General features: G+C 39.9%; 1 protein-coding gene across 3 annotated transcripts in view; it reads left to right on the top strand.

Moving 5' to 3' along the window:
- The first annotated feature begins 412 nt into the window (after positions 1-412).
- Positions 413-13771, top strand: part of UNC5D (unc-5 netrin receptor D) — a 448185-nt gene continuing 434826 nt past the window's right edge. For 2 of the 3 annotated variants that reach the window (XM_072148811.1, XM_072148812.1), the window contains exon 1: positions 414-2445. In XM_072148811.1, coding sequence (XP_072004912.1) covers positions 2361-2445 — 85 coding nt within the window. In that variant the 5' untranslated portion in view covers positions 414-2360. Of the gene's footprint in view, positions 2446-13771 lie in introns of all 3 variants that reach the window. The other variant, XM_072148810.1, reaches the window with a different exon arrangement.

Genomic DNA, 13771 nt, shown 5'->3' with positions numbered 1-13771 from the left:
GGGTTTCTATTATAAAAATCACAGCATTAGATTTACATTCTTATAAACCCTGGACATCTCTCATCATCTCATCTGTGCTGGACAGCAATAAAGCCATCTATACTAGAGATTAGGCGTCTGCACATTGAGGTTTGAGCAGCAGCTTTGTACCAATGTCTCAGTGCAGTATAGCTCCTCAGTGAACGTTTCATCCCATGGACAGGTCCAGAACATGTTTCAGTCCTGGGCTGGGTAACTGCACAGCTGTAGATACAGGTATTGGAGCCTGATGCTGATATTCCAGCAGTAGACAGTCCAGTATCCAGCCTGAGACATCTCTTTAGATGGAGCACTGGAGAGGATTGTTCAGCTGCAGACTGCTCTCTCTGTAGAGGTGTCACTATTTGAGAGCTCAGCAAGGAGGTTTCAGCTCTGAACAGCTCAATATGCAGGTTCACGTCACTTCTTATGGAGGTTCCAGCAGCAGATAGCTCGATAGCTAGCAGAAGATATCATATAAGACTTCAGACATCCCTAAGGTCTTCTGGACATCGCCCCAATCAGATTCTTCTTCAGACTAATGTCTATTGAGGTCTCACCACTGGACAGCTCTACACCCAGGTAGACATCTCTATTGAGGTCTCACCACTGGACAGCTCTACACCCAGGTAGACATCTCTATTGAGGTCTCACCTCTGGACTGCTCTACAAACAGGTCCTTATTCAGGCGTCTCTTCAAAGGACTCACCTCTGGACAGCTCAATATTCCGATCAGACTTCACACAATAGTCTACTAAGGTCTCACCTCTGGACAGATTTCAGACCATTGTCTAGAAAGGTCTCACCTCTGGACAGCTCCACCTCCAGACACTTCAGATATTTCTACTAAGGTCTCACCTCTGGACAGGTCTTCATCCAGGACAATCAATAGACAGCTCTGCTTCTGGACAGCTCCACATCAGAATATTGTATGTTGAGGTCTCACCTCTGAACAGCTCCACATCCAGGTCCCTCATCAGTCTATTGTGTATTGAGGTATCACCTCTGGACAGCTCCACATCCAGGTCCTTCATCAGAATTTTGTGCATAGAGTTCTCCTTCTTGACAGCTCCACATCCAGGACAAGCTTCATCCATCTCTCTGGAGGTCTCACTTCTAGCTAGGTCTCATCCAGGTCCCGATATCCATTGAGGATTCAGTAGTGGCCATCTCCCCTCCAGCACTGAATCGGATCTAGTAGTGAACTACACTGTCTGCAGCCTATAGCCCTGCATGGAGGTTCAGCACTGGACAGCTCCCTGTTTAGGATGCAGAGCTGGAAGCTGCGTTTTTGCACCTAATACCCTCCTAAAATATTAACCCTTTCAAGTGCACCTACTGGACTGCACCTAGAGTGATTGTGCATGTGTACAACCATGACTGCATCACAGTAATACAAATGTCTCCTAGCACAATGCATCTCACACAAGCCCTGTAGATGCTGACACAAGTCAGCCGGCAAAGACACCTCTTCTACTCCATGGACAGAAGCTATCCTCCAAAACACACCCCCACCCAGCTTCATAGCACCTATTGGCTGAAGGCAAGGGCATAGATCATTAAATATTCAGCAGCTTCTTGTGGTCTGTGGCTGAGAATGCTGAAGCCTGGCAATGCTGCCAAGGGAAGGGAAGAGGAGGGAGGTATAGGAGGAATACACTACAGGGATTGACTGAGCCAGTGCAAGACTAAATCCTGGGAGTATGGGATGCAGAAGGATGTACAGGAACTAGGAGAAGAGAAATACTATTGTTCCAAGGAGAAGCAAGACAAGAAGCATCCACTATAGCAAAAGCAAACTAAGAAGAAGAAACACTTTTCTGCAAGCAAACTACAGGACAGAGAAGAGATGGTCTTCACCGCACTGGGATATTTGGAGTATTATTTGGTCAGCAATAGTCAAGCAGACCAATAAAGACTCTCCAGGGACATCACATAAGAGAGGGGAGAGCAACTCTCCTTGTGTATAATTTATCAGTCTGCAGTCAAGGGATATTGGAAAAACAATGTATCTCTCACAAGATAACCCTAAGTCTATGTAGAACAGATAGACCTAAGCAATGTTAGATATCACCTAAAAGAAGAGAACGAATGTGTATCCAAGGAATGACTCAAGAGATCCTGGAAAACACACACTGCGAGGAATAATCACATGCTTGTTCTGAGAACTGCTACATGGTACATCCAGTCCTGCAATGCCTCCAGCTGAACAATCCCACAGTGGATGAAGTATATTCCATAAGAAGACTGCAGCATCCTGGTGGTTAGGAGACCATCATAGGGCTGCAGTGTTCTAGAGACTGGGGATAGAGAAGACTGGAGATGGCTGATGGTGACCTGTGATGAGGATGGAGCCTCAATATTTCCGGACTTACCTGATACTTCTCTTAGCTGTAGGATTTTACTCAGTGGCAGCTGCACAAAGAGGTACATACGGAACTAAGTATATCATCAGGTGTTTGTGGGGAGGGGGGTCTTATGGGAATTGGAGAGTGTGGAGTAATGCATCATTGTGTTATGTTGTACTAGGTCCCTATATATTGCATTGGATACAGATATACTGTTGATATAGATGTATATCTAAAGTAGGTTTGTGATCATACCCTACAGCATGTGTAGGATTACATATATACCCTATATCCGCAGTCACATGCTGCCAGTTCATAGTGAAGCTTCACTGCAGAGTTTCCAAATGGATCCAAATGGTTAAACACTTTGTGCATCTCTCATCTACCTAAGGCCATGTTTAATTTCGACTTAGGCCACAGGGGAGTCAAAGCAATAAGACCCGGTTATATGTGATAACCGATATTAAACAATTCCTATATGAACCCAAGGCTAATGAGTTGCAGGCTTGACTAGTTCAATCTGTGTGAAACATGCGTGGGAAGTGGCTGCTCCAGTGAATACATTGAATGAGGTGTTGTAAGGACGTAAAAGGGGCTTCAGGTCTTTCCTTTTGAGCTAAGAAATTGAAAATATTTTTTAAAAAAACCTTAAAAAGTTACTCCCGGGATTGATGATCTCCATAACATATCCACCAGGGGCTTATATTGTAGCTCACTTCTTTGTATTGTATATCTGTTCTCTATAAAACTCAGAGAATGAGTAAGATATACATCTATATTCGCCATCTTATGGACTGAATTAGATCAACATTGGCTGATATTTTTCCAGTATACTTGCCGCGATGTATGTATTGGAGCACTACAAGGATCAGCATAGCACGTAATCGCTTATAGAGCCACAGGTCGGTTCTAATCTCCATATGACAATAAAGTGAACCCAGGTACTGAAATGTTAAAGTTCCATGGACCATAGGTGTGTTTCACTGGCTCCTAGATGGAGTGGATGAATATATATATATATATATATATATATATATATATACCGTGATACATATGTGAAAGTAACATAAACCTGATTGAGAGTGAGCACTGAGAAATCTAGAACACTTGCTGCTCCTGAATCAAGTCCGGTCTGTTCTGGACTCCTTGCTGCAGGTCTTTGTGTCCATCTATACAGTTTTCATAGAATTGGATAAATGTAGGGCACTATAGTGGAATGTGATATATCACTGCACAGTCTTGTGTTGTCTCCTGTACCAAAACATCATATTATCTGAGAACCCTATGTATATTATATAATAAATATATTACTTGGGTAACAATAAGCCACAAGGGGGTTTGCAAAAAAAATCTGTTTTAAAAATGATAAAAACTAAGTGCAAGCTCCTCAACTCATTTCTGATCATTTGTATTTCTTGTACCTTCAATAGGATCCAATCGATGGATCTAAAATGGTACATGAGGGATTCAACCTAACATGTACTTTGTTATACATATGATAATTCTACCAGGCTCTGGTGCTGAAGGTCCAGATGACTATATAGACCTATTTGCATAGAATCTGCGCTAATACTTGCTGCTGACTTGTAGAATGAACTAATAAAGGGAGTGTTGTACTTGTAATATTATGAGGATCCACCTATATGATGCAAAACTTACTACAAATCTACCAGCAATAAGTTTGCTGGAACTTGTAGTACTTGTACCTTTCGCTAACAGTGATTGTCTACCTGTGACATAGACAGCATAGTATTCTATATCTTCCCAACTTTACTCAGCAAAATAAATTATTTAGCCAACAATGTGTTCATGTTTCCATAAAGCCGGGATTTGTCAAAAAATTTTTAAACATTTTTTAAAAAATCTTCATTTCATTCCATTTTTTTGAGTTGTGGAGCTTGCACTTAGTTTTTGATTAATTCAAGTCTTAGGAAAGAGAAATTGTCTCAACCACCAACAAGGTACAGATGGTTGGAAATTGACAGAATATAGGATGTTTACTGTATCTCTTCTACACTATGTAATATATATATATATATATATTATTTTTTAATAATTACATCATTTTTTAAAATTTATGATTACATTTTTTATAAGACCTTGTAAGCTGCATTGAAGCATCCACATAAATTGCAGGTACTATGTATTAGACACTAGGGTCAGACAGTGGAGGGCAGCACTGGGCAGTGTTGAAGAATAATGTCATGTCTACAGTGCAGTCCTGTAATATGCATCAGAGAGAAGAACAATACATAACATTAGCAGGGTAACTATACATGAAATCAGACATGTACATTCATTCCTAAAACTTGTTTCTCCTAATTTGCAACTCTTCGTAATATTTGATTAATCGCATCAATTGAAGTTGAATAAAGAGTTTGCAAAGATACTGTTTGTTATAATTTTTTACTAAAATAAAGTCCTAAATTTAGTTCATTACACTATTAGACAATTCATACATAATCTTGTACGTTTAATTTGCATAAAGATTTATTGACCGAACAGGATCCAATGATATTTTCCATTTAACCAGGAGGAGCTTGAATCTGTGTATTTATGGTTCCGTATTTCATATTTTAGTGTTGTCCAAATTGTTGCCTTGCGTAGGGAAATGAACTAGATTGTAAGTTATGATCACTGTTCACATTGTCTTCCATGTGATCTATGGGGCTGAGGAACTACCTTACCTTAGAGTTGAGGTTCCCAAGAAGTATCTGTGCCCATAATGTGCCCTTAGTTTGATAACCCGTCTTTGTACTCTAATCTAACCAATTCCTTTTGTACCTGGTTCCCTTCTCTGCACCCCTTGTAGCTTATCTTTATCCTTCTCTGTAATTGGTGCCCAATATTTGATCCTATGATTCTCTTTCCATTGTCGGTGCTGTTCTAAAGATCTACAACCTAGAACACAATTGGAAATAGTTGGTGACTTTTCATTAGAGCCATGAACCTTCAAGTGACCCTATTTCATGCATATATACAAAGTATTTAGCAAAATGTTAGATACAAAGAATTACCCCCATTTTAGCCATGAAAATGACACATTTAGGACCTCTAGAGGGAGCTTGCAACTTATGGTATACAATATATGTGTGATCCCAATAAATAACCATTAACGCTAATGTATTCATTACATTCCAGAATTGCCACTACTTAGTCAAATATATTACAGAGTAAAGCATTGTTCTAGAGAAGTTGTCTTCTATTAGTAATGTTCAGGTGCTGGTTTTTAAACATATAAATGGTCAGTACAAAGTAATGGTAGCAGTAATGACCTTCTTGACCTAGTGGTCTATCCTGAGAGATGTTCTTCTCTATTCTATTTTTTTTCTCAAACAACAGTTTACTGAAATTAATGGTCTTCTCAATTTACTTGCATGATCTTAGTAATGGTCTTCTCTTATAAAAAGCCTTCTCAAAGTGATGGTTTCCTCAAAGTAATTGTATTGTCTTAGTAACTTCGTAACTTAGTAACATCCTCCTAAAAAGATGTTCTTGTCATAGCGATGGTCTTCTGAAAGTAAAGGTCTTCTCATTGTTATTGAATTGTCATAGTAATGGTCTTCACTTAGCAATGATCAAGGGCGTAACATGAAGCTATAATATATGGTTTATAGTACTAGTCTTCTCATATCGGAAAGTGACACCTTATGTTCCTCTTGGGCCCGGTAGAAAATGCACCCTCTGCACCCCATCAAGTTACTCCCCTTGACAGCTGGTCTTCTCGTAGCAATGTTCTTCTCAAAGAGCTGGTCTTCTTTTAGCAATGTTCTTCTCAAAGAGCTGGTCTTCTCTTCGCAATGTTCTTCTCAAAGAGCTGGTCTTCTCTTAGCAATGTTCTTCTCAAAGAGCTGGTCTTCTCTTAGCAATGTTCTTCTCAAAGAGCCGGTCTTCTCTTAGCAATGTTCTTCTCAAAGAGCCAGTCTTCTCTTAGCAATGTTCTTCGCAAAGAGCTGGTCTTCTCTTAGCAATGCTCTTCTCAGAGAGCTGGTTTTCTTTTAGCAATGTTCTTCTCAAAGAGCTGGTCTTCTCTTAGTAATGTTCTTCTCAAAGAGCTAGTCTTCCCTTAGTAATGTCCTTCTCAAGTGAGCTGGTCTTCTATAGGAATTCTCTATAGAATTTTCCTTTCGAGAGGGTTTAATGCACATAAACTCATCATAAATTGAAGCAAGTTTATTCAGACCTGAGTTTGTTTTTCATCAGACACCACATAGATGGCAGGTATTGGGATCAATGCTCCCGCTGCCTGTACTGTATTCTAAGTGGTGAATCCATGCTGCGTTCTGTCAGGATCCCTGCAGGAGCATCTACTGTATGTGTTCACTATTCCTCATGCACTTGCCTTAGTCAGCCCTTTATAGGCGCAGCAGTAGGACTTCAGTCTTCGTTATTCAAAGTAGGATCAGACACTGTTGTACCCTCTAATGAACGCTACATCTTGACAGCACATATAATATGATAACTATTCATATAGATAATGCAGGGAAGATGTTCTCAAGAAGAAATGACCTACGTTGCTGTCGTTTGTACCCGGTTGGAGTTGTTCTTCGGTGTCACATACAGATGCAACATTTTCAGGGGAATAACAAATTCAGCTACATCTGATTAGAGGGACATTATAATTCCCCTGTATAGTAATGTAGGGGTCCTGTATGTCTTAATCCAATTTTACTCTGATTTGTAATGGTAGGTCCTATAAATATTACCCAGGGTCATAGAGAGAACGGCTCTATAGAGAGTTTTCTTGCCCTCCACATGTTATTCACATGATCTTTGTGCCATTAATGTTTACTAACATTGCTTTACTTATGGTAAAGTTGTCTTTCGAGGATTCTCTTTATGCCATTTTTCTCAAAAAACACTGAAATTATAACCATATATGCCAGAGATATTAAGAAGATCAATGAAAAGGGATTCCAAAGTCCCTGAAATGAGGTACAAGGGACTGAATAAAGGACACAGAAAACGTGACCACTGCATACAGCATCATCTGTCATGGCACCCCAAATTTCATTGAATATTAATTAATTATTTAAAGGGTTTGTCCACGATTAGGAATAGTTTTTTATAACCTAGGGTTACCCTAAAACTACAAACAAACCTATACTGTTCTCTTTCCTCCAGTCCGCTATAGGGCGGTGCCTCCTCTTGTCACTACCAATCTCTTTTAATAAGGTTACAATAGTGACTTCACATTGATGGTGAATACCTGAGCTGTATACCACTGAGGCCAATGACCGGCTGCATAGGTCATTGTAATGTCACAGCTGTAACCTCTGTATACAAATATATACCAGCAGCAAAGGGGGGCACCATAATATACCAAAGGGGATGAGAGAGTAAAGAACAGCCTTTTTTCTTAGTTTATGGCATTATATGAACAAAAAAAATCTACTTTCTTCAACCATAGTAAGATTAAGATATAAAAATATCCCTTTTATACAGTAATGAGGAAAAAAATTCAAATGTAACTTTTTTTTTTTTTAATTAAGGTTGGTCTTAGCTGTATTAATGGCCAAGCTGCTTGCCGGTATATGAATGGGTTAAAAAGATTGAGGGATGTGGAGCTGCACATGCTTAGGCAGTCAGCCGGAGTAGTGAGAGACTGTGCTTACCATTCTGTGTGATGCCTCCTTGTATAAGCCATTAGCTTGGTGTTAGGCATATTGACAGCGACTGGGCGGTGATAGTGTTCTGCGGTAGACTATTTTCAGCAGAAAGATGAATCTGTTCTGTATAAATGAGCTCTTTGTGATCCTTTGGTTTTAACCACAATACACAAGAGCTGTTTAAATCAGCGCTTCTTGGAATTGTCTTAAATGTGTACAGTGCAAAGATAAGAATGAGATTTTTAAGAAATAGGAATGATCTTTGGATGTATCCCCATTGCACCTCCATCTGAAAGTTTGTTATATTTATTGGATAGTGAATTATATTGATTATTATTATTATTATTATTATTATTATTATTATTCAGTGCATTCAGAATATTTTCATAGGCTGGCACATCATGCTCAGGTATGTCACCCCCTACCTCTTCGCTGTGGCTAAAGTCTCCTGATGTATTCATTGGCCCTGGCACACATAGGGGCACATTTACTTACCTGGTCATGCGTGATCCCCGATCCAGAGTGTCCACCGGAATGCACATCTGCCGTGATTCAAGAAGATCGTGCCCCCGATATCCTGCATGTGTCGCTTCTCTGCTCAGGTCCACGTAGTTCACCTTCTTCTTCCCGGTGTATGTAAGTGCATGTCTTGCGACACAAATTTAAATGTTAAATCCTGCGCTTAGTCTGAATCCGTCAGATCGTCCAACTGCCCTCCCCCCATTTTCTATCGCGTGAAAGCCGGCGCCGATGTGCCAAAATCTGATCACGTGTAACACAATCCCCGGTGCAAACCCTGTAAAGTTGGGAAACCTGATGAAAATGCGGCTGCGGGACCCTTAGTAAATAAGCCCCGTAGAATTGTACTTTAACCTGTGGTCCTTTAGGCCACAACAAGCACAGTGTATAGCTAGCACGGAGGCTTGGTACAAGAACCGGCATACAAGCCTTCATAAATAACCCTTTGAATGTGTATTTTTAACTCAATTTATGCTATATGCATTTATAAAGGACCTACAGGCAGTCCCCGGGTTACGTACAAGATAGGGTCCGGAGGTTTGTTCTCAAGTTGAATTTGTATGTCGAAACTGTATATTTTATAATAGTGGATCCAGACAAAAAAAATTTGGGCCCCAGTGACAATTGTAGTTTAAACATTTTTTGCTGTAATGGGACCAAAGATTATCAATAAAGCTTCATTACAGACACCTTACAGCTGATCATTGCAGTCTGGGACTAATGTAAAGCATCCAAAGAGCTTCACCAGAGGTCAGAGGGGTCTGTCTGTAACTATGGGTTGTCTGTAAGTCGGGTGTCCTTAAGTAGGGGACCGCCTGTATATGAAATAAGGCCACATGATGTCCTTGTGGGGCCATGCATGCCCAGCCCTGATGCACTTCTGTTCCTTCATGAAAGCTTTATCTAGTCTACATTTCCTATTTTCTGTAAAACCTGAGTTTTCAAGGTTTCATCACCCAATGGGGAAATCTAAATTGGGCTCATGCAAAAATATTGGGGGAAACATATCATGTCAGTTTTACCAAAGTTTAATTCTATTCCTTTACCTTGGAACAATATTTGTCACAATTTAAACATTCTAGGAATGCGCTTTCATACAAAAAACAGTAAGGGAATCTTACTATGGGTTAAAACATAATGGGGCAGATTTACTTACCTGGCCCATTCGCGATCCAGCGGCGCGTTCTCTGAACAGGATTCGGGTCTGGACGGGATTTATGAAGGTAGTTCCTCCGCCGTCCACCAGGTGGCGCTGCTGCGCTGAAAATCATCTGAACGCGCCGGAATACACCGAGCTGGACCAGGTGAAGGTAAGCGCTTCCCAAGCGACACATTTTCGGTTATTAAATGCGGCGGTTTTTCCGAATACGTTGGGTTTTCGTTCGGCCACGCCCCCCGATTTCCGTTGCGTGCATGCCAGCGCTGATGCGCCATAATCCGATCGCGTGCGCCAAAATCCCGGGGCAATTCAGGTACAATTGGCGCAAATCGGAAATATTCGGGTAACACGTCGGGAAAACGCGAATCGGGCCCTTGGTAAATGACCCCCAATATATGAATTTTTGCATTTTTGCAGGCACCAAGTCATACACATTTTTTCAGCTTTACTGCAGCCACATATTCCAATGGTGGCAAGTTACTGCTGTCATTCATCTTAGAACTGAGTGTAATGGGCAAGAGAAAATTTGTAAAAAATTCTAAAACTTAAATTTATAAATTTAAAAATTCAACGAAGCCTCTATGAATCACATTTTGGATGATTTGCTCATCTCTCTATATAAATATAGCATATAAAGTTTACATAAGTCTGAAGTAGTGTAAGAATAAAGCGCTGATACAGAGCAAACCAATAAAAAAAACATAAACTGAATGCTGATCCGCCCTTAATGAGGGAGGGAATTTCTTCCATTTTACCTATGTGTCAAATAAAGCAAAATAAGAATCTCTCGAAATTTCCAGAAATATTGTTATCAAAAACTTCTGGTATTACAAAATTGTAGAAAATGATCTTCTCTCTCGTATTTTTTATTGTAAATAACTCCAAGTTTGATAACCCGTCCTCGTCCTCTAATCTACCCATTCCCTTCATAATTCTTATACACCGTATTTCATGTGTGGTCTAACTAGTGATTTGTATAAAGGCAAAACTATCTCCATATCAGGAGCGCCTGCGTCTCGCTTGATACAATTTGTACATCTCCCCCTCTCTTTCAGTAAAGTGAAATATTCCAAATATGAAGGAATTTCCGCATTCTTAGTTTTAATCTCTCTGGTTTGAATTATTTTCTTTTGTGTAAAAAGAATGGTAAATCCCATGACAGGAAAATAGAAAAATATCCCTGCGATGTTTTTCAAGGCTATTACAGGAGCCTGGCAGCTACAGTAGGCTTTGTAAATGATAACTCCCAGTAAACATGACGAGGCTGAAGACTATTGCCTCCTCTTGTCATCCGTTCCTAGGAGTCCAAGAACAAGATTATTGAACGCTAATTACAAATGAAAAGACGGGATCACATAGAAGAAGAATCACAGCGAATGTTTTTGTCTGGAGAAATAGACTGATATTAATATGTGTCTCATTGTTCCGAAATTGAACCTTTCGTCAAAGAAAAACTCCAGAAGGGAGATTTCTCACATGACTTCAGCCATCATGTCCTCGCTGATGCTCTCTCCAGTGGAAGAGACGGGTGGCACTCTTCCCAGAGAAATCATCGGAGTGGAAGTGCTGGGAGCATGCCATCATTAAGCCAGGAGATCCAATCCCCTGACTGAAGCTTCTGTTCCAGTCCAATCATTTCTCATTAGTCTGAGGGGGTTATAAATTAATAAATACAATGGGAAACTCCAGATCCCCTCAACTTCCTTAAACAGGCCTTGTCCACCAGATGTCAGGCGGGCAAGCACTGATAAATGTGTTCCTTAGTACAATCTGCTTAGCTCCTCCTGCACTATAACATGTTGACTGTGTATAGAAAACTGTAAAATGTTCTCAGCTCCTCTTGCTCTATAACATGCTGCCTGTAGAAAGGACACTATTAGAGATGAGCGAGTATACTCGTCCGAGCTTGATGCTCATTCGAGTATTAGAGTACTCGAAAAACGGCTCGTTGCTCGGACGAGTATTTCCCCTGCTCGAGATCGAGCATTTAATTAAGAAAAGACAGTGAAGAACAGTGAAGAATACAAAGAAAACAATGAGCACAGTGAACACAGGATCATTTAAGTGAAAAACACATTGCAGATTTATGGAAACATCTGCAATGTGTTCTTCACACATATTGTTCTTCACATACTGTTGTGAAGAACACCGTTCGGCACGTGTGTCTTCGGATAAGTTGCAGATGTACGGAAACATCTGCAATGTGTTCTTCACTGTGTTCTTCTTTCAATGTGTTACTTCAGTGAAAAATGCTCGAGTCTCTCAATGACTTCAATGGGGCTCGTTATTCGAGACGAGCACTCGAGCATCAGGAAAAGTTTGTCTCGAATAACGAGCACTCGAGCACTTTAGTGTTCGCTCATCTCTAGACACTATATATAATCGGCTGAGTTCCTCCTGATCTATAACATGCTGCCTGCAGATAGGGCATTATGTACAATCTGCTCTGCTCCTCCTGCTATTCAACATTTTGCCTTCAAATTGGACACTATATATATTTTGCATCCCATACCCAGTCTATAACATGCTGCCTGCAGATATTACACTACATACCATCTTGTCAGTTCCTTCTGCTCTATAACATGCTGCCTGCAGATAAGGCATTATGTGCAATCTGCTGAGCTCCTCCTGCTCTATAACATGCTACCTGCAGATACAACACAATGGAGCACATTTACAAAGATCTGTGCGCAAGTTTTCTGGCGGACTTTGCATATTCTTTTTAGTGCAAACTGCTTGCACAGGTATAAAAGAAGTATCCGCACCACAATTGTGTCTCACGTGACCCTTTTATGGCACAGCTGCACTAGTTTTCATGTAACACAAATTTCTGCACTGAAGGTGGCACTCCGGTGCTCAGTCGGACCATGCATCAGATTTAACATCCAATAGAATTGTGTAGCTCGCCCCATGTTAAAGGTGCATCAAAAAAAGTGGTGCACTCTGTCCGAGCAGTGCACAGGGCGCCAGATTCATGAAGAACCTGCACCAGAAATCCTGGATCTGGCGCCCCCTGCACACTACACAGGCAAACTGCACATAGTACATGTTCTTAGTAAATGTTCCCCACTGTTCCATCTCTTAAGATCCTCCTGCTCTATAATATGCTGCTTGGATAATGGATGCATTTTCGTGTTGAAGTTAGCACAGACTCTACATATGTCCTTCATATATATTAGAAAATATGATTAGTATTGAAGAAGAAAAACAATGCATTTTTTTTGTAATATTAACTACTTGATAAAAATCTTCTGCATTTTTCCATCATTCACTTGCTTTACTGTTTACCATGTGACTGTCCAGCACTGTAGAGAATATTGGCAGAAATCACTGTACAATAGATAAAAAGCAGAAATATTTCCTGTTCTATGATGTTTGCTTTATGCTTTTTTTTCTAATTATTTTTCTCCATTCCCCTTCTACTCTCTTCCTTCCCATAGATACAACTTTATCTTTTTTAAAGCTTATCTATTCCATATGGTGACTTAAAATTGTCTTTCATTAAAAAGTATATTATGCTCCAAAAACCATCATCATAAAGCTCTACACTCAATGTTACTTAGGAAGATTCTTGTTACTTTTATGCATTTGCAATATACCTTGAGATAGAAAAGCTAGAGCATAAAAGAAATGTAAAAAATGGCAATATCATCTGTAAACAGCCATAAACAATTGGCAAATACGCTTCATCTACAGCAAGAAAAATCTTCAAGTTTACCGAAAAAAATATAGAATTACAGTTAAACACCTTCATCGCAACAAATGATTACTTAAGATTTTATTGTTATCTGTAGTTATTTTATGTTGTATTTTATGTTTTATTTTAAGTCTTACAATAATAAGACAGGAGAAAAGTTGTAACATCTTCCTAGCATGATAAGTGAGAAGTGTATTTTATTTAAAGGGGTTTTCCTTGCTATGAACACTTACAGAAGCTCCTGTACAAAGGATAGGGAAGAGTGTGTCATCTATGGGGATATCATGATAACAGGGGCCCACAAATATCCCCCAGTGCCCCAAATATGATGACCATGCCCTGTCAGCACCATATGTACTTCTATAGGACTTCTATGGTTCCATCGAAATGCATGGAATGTTGGTTAATCATTGGAACCAAT

The sequence above is a fragment of the Engystomops pustulosus genome, chromosome 4 (genome assembly GCF_040894005.1).
Source record: "Engystomops pustulosus chromosome 4, aEngPut4.maternal, whole genome shotgun sequence".
Classification (NCBI taxonomy): Eukaryota; Metazoa; Chordata; class Amphibia; order Anura; family Leptodactylidae; genus Engystomops; species Engystomops pustulosus.
The sequence above is the reverse complement of the archived record's forward strand: the minus strand, read 5'-3'. Positions and strand labels throughout refer to the sequence as shown.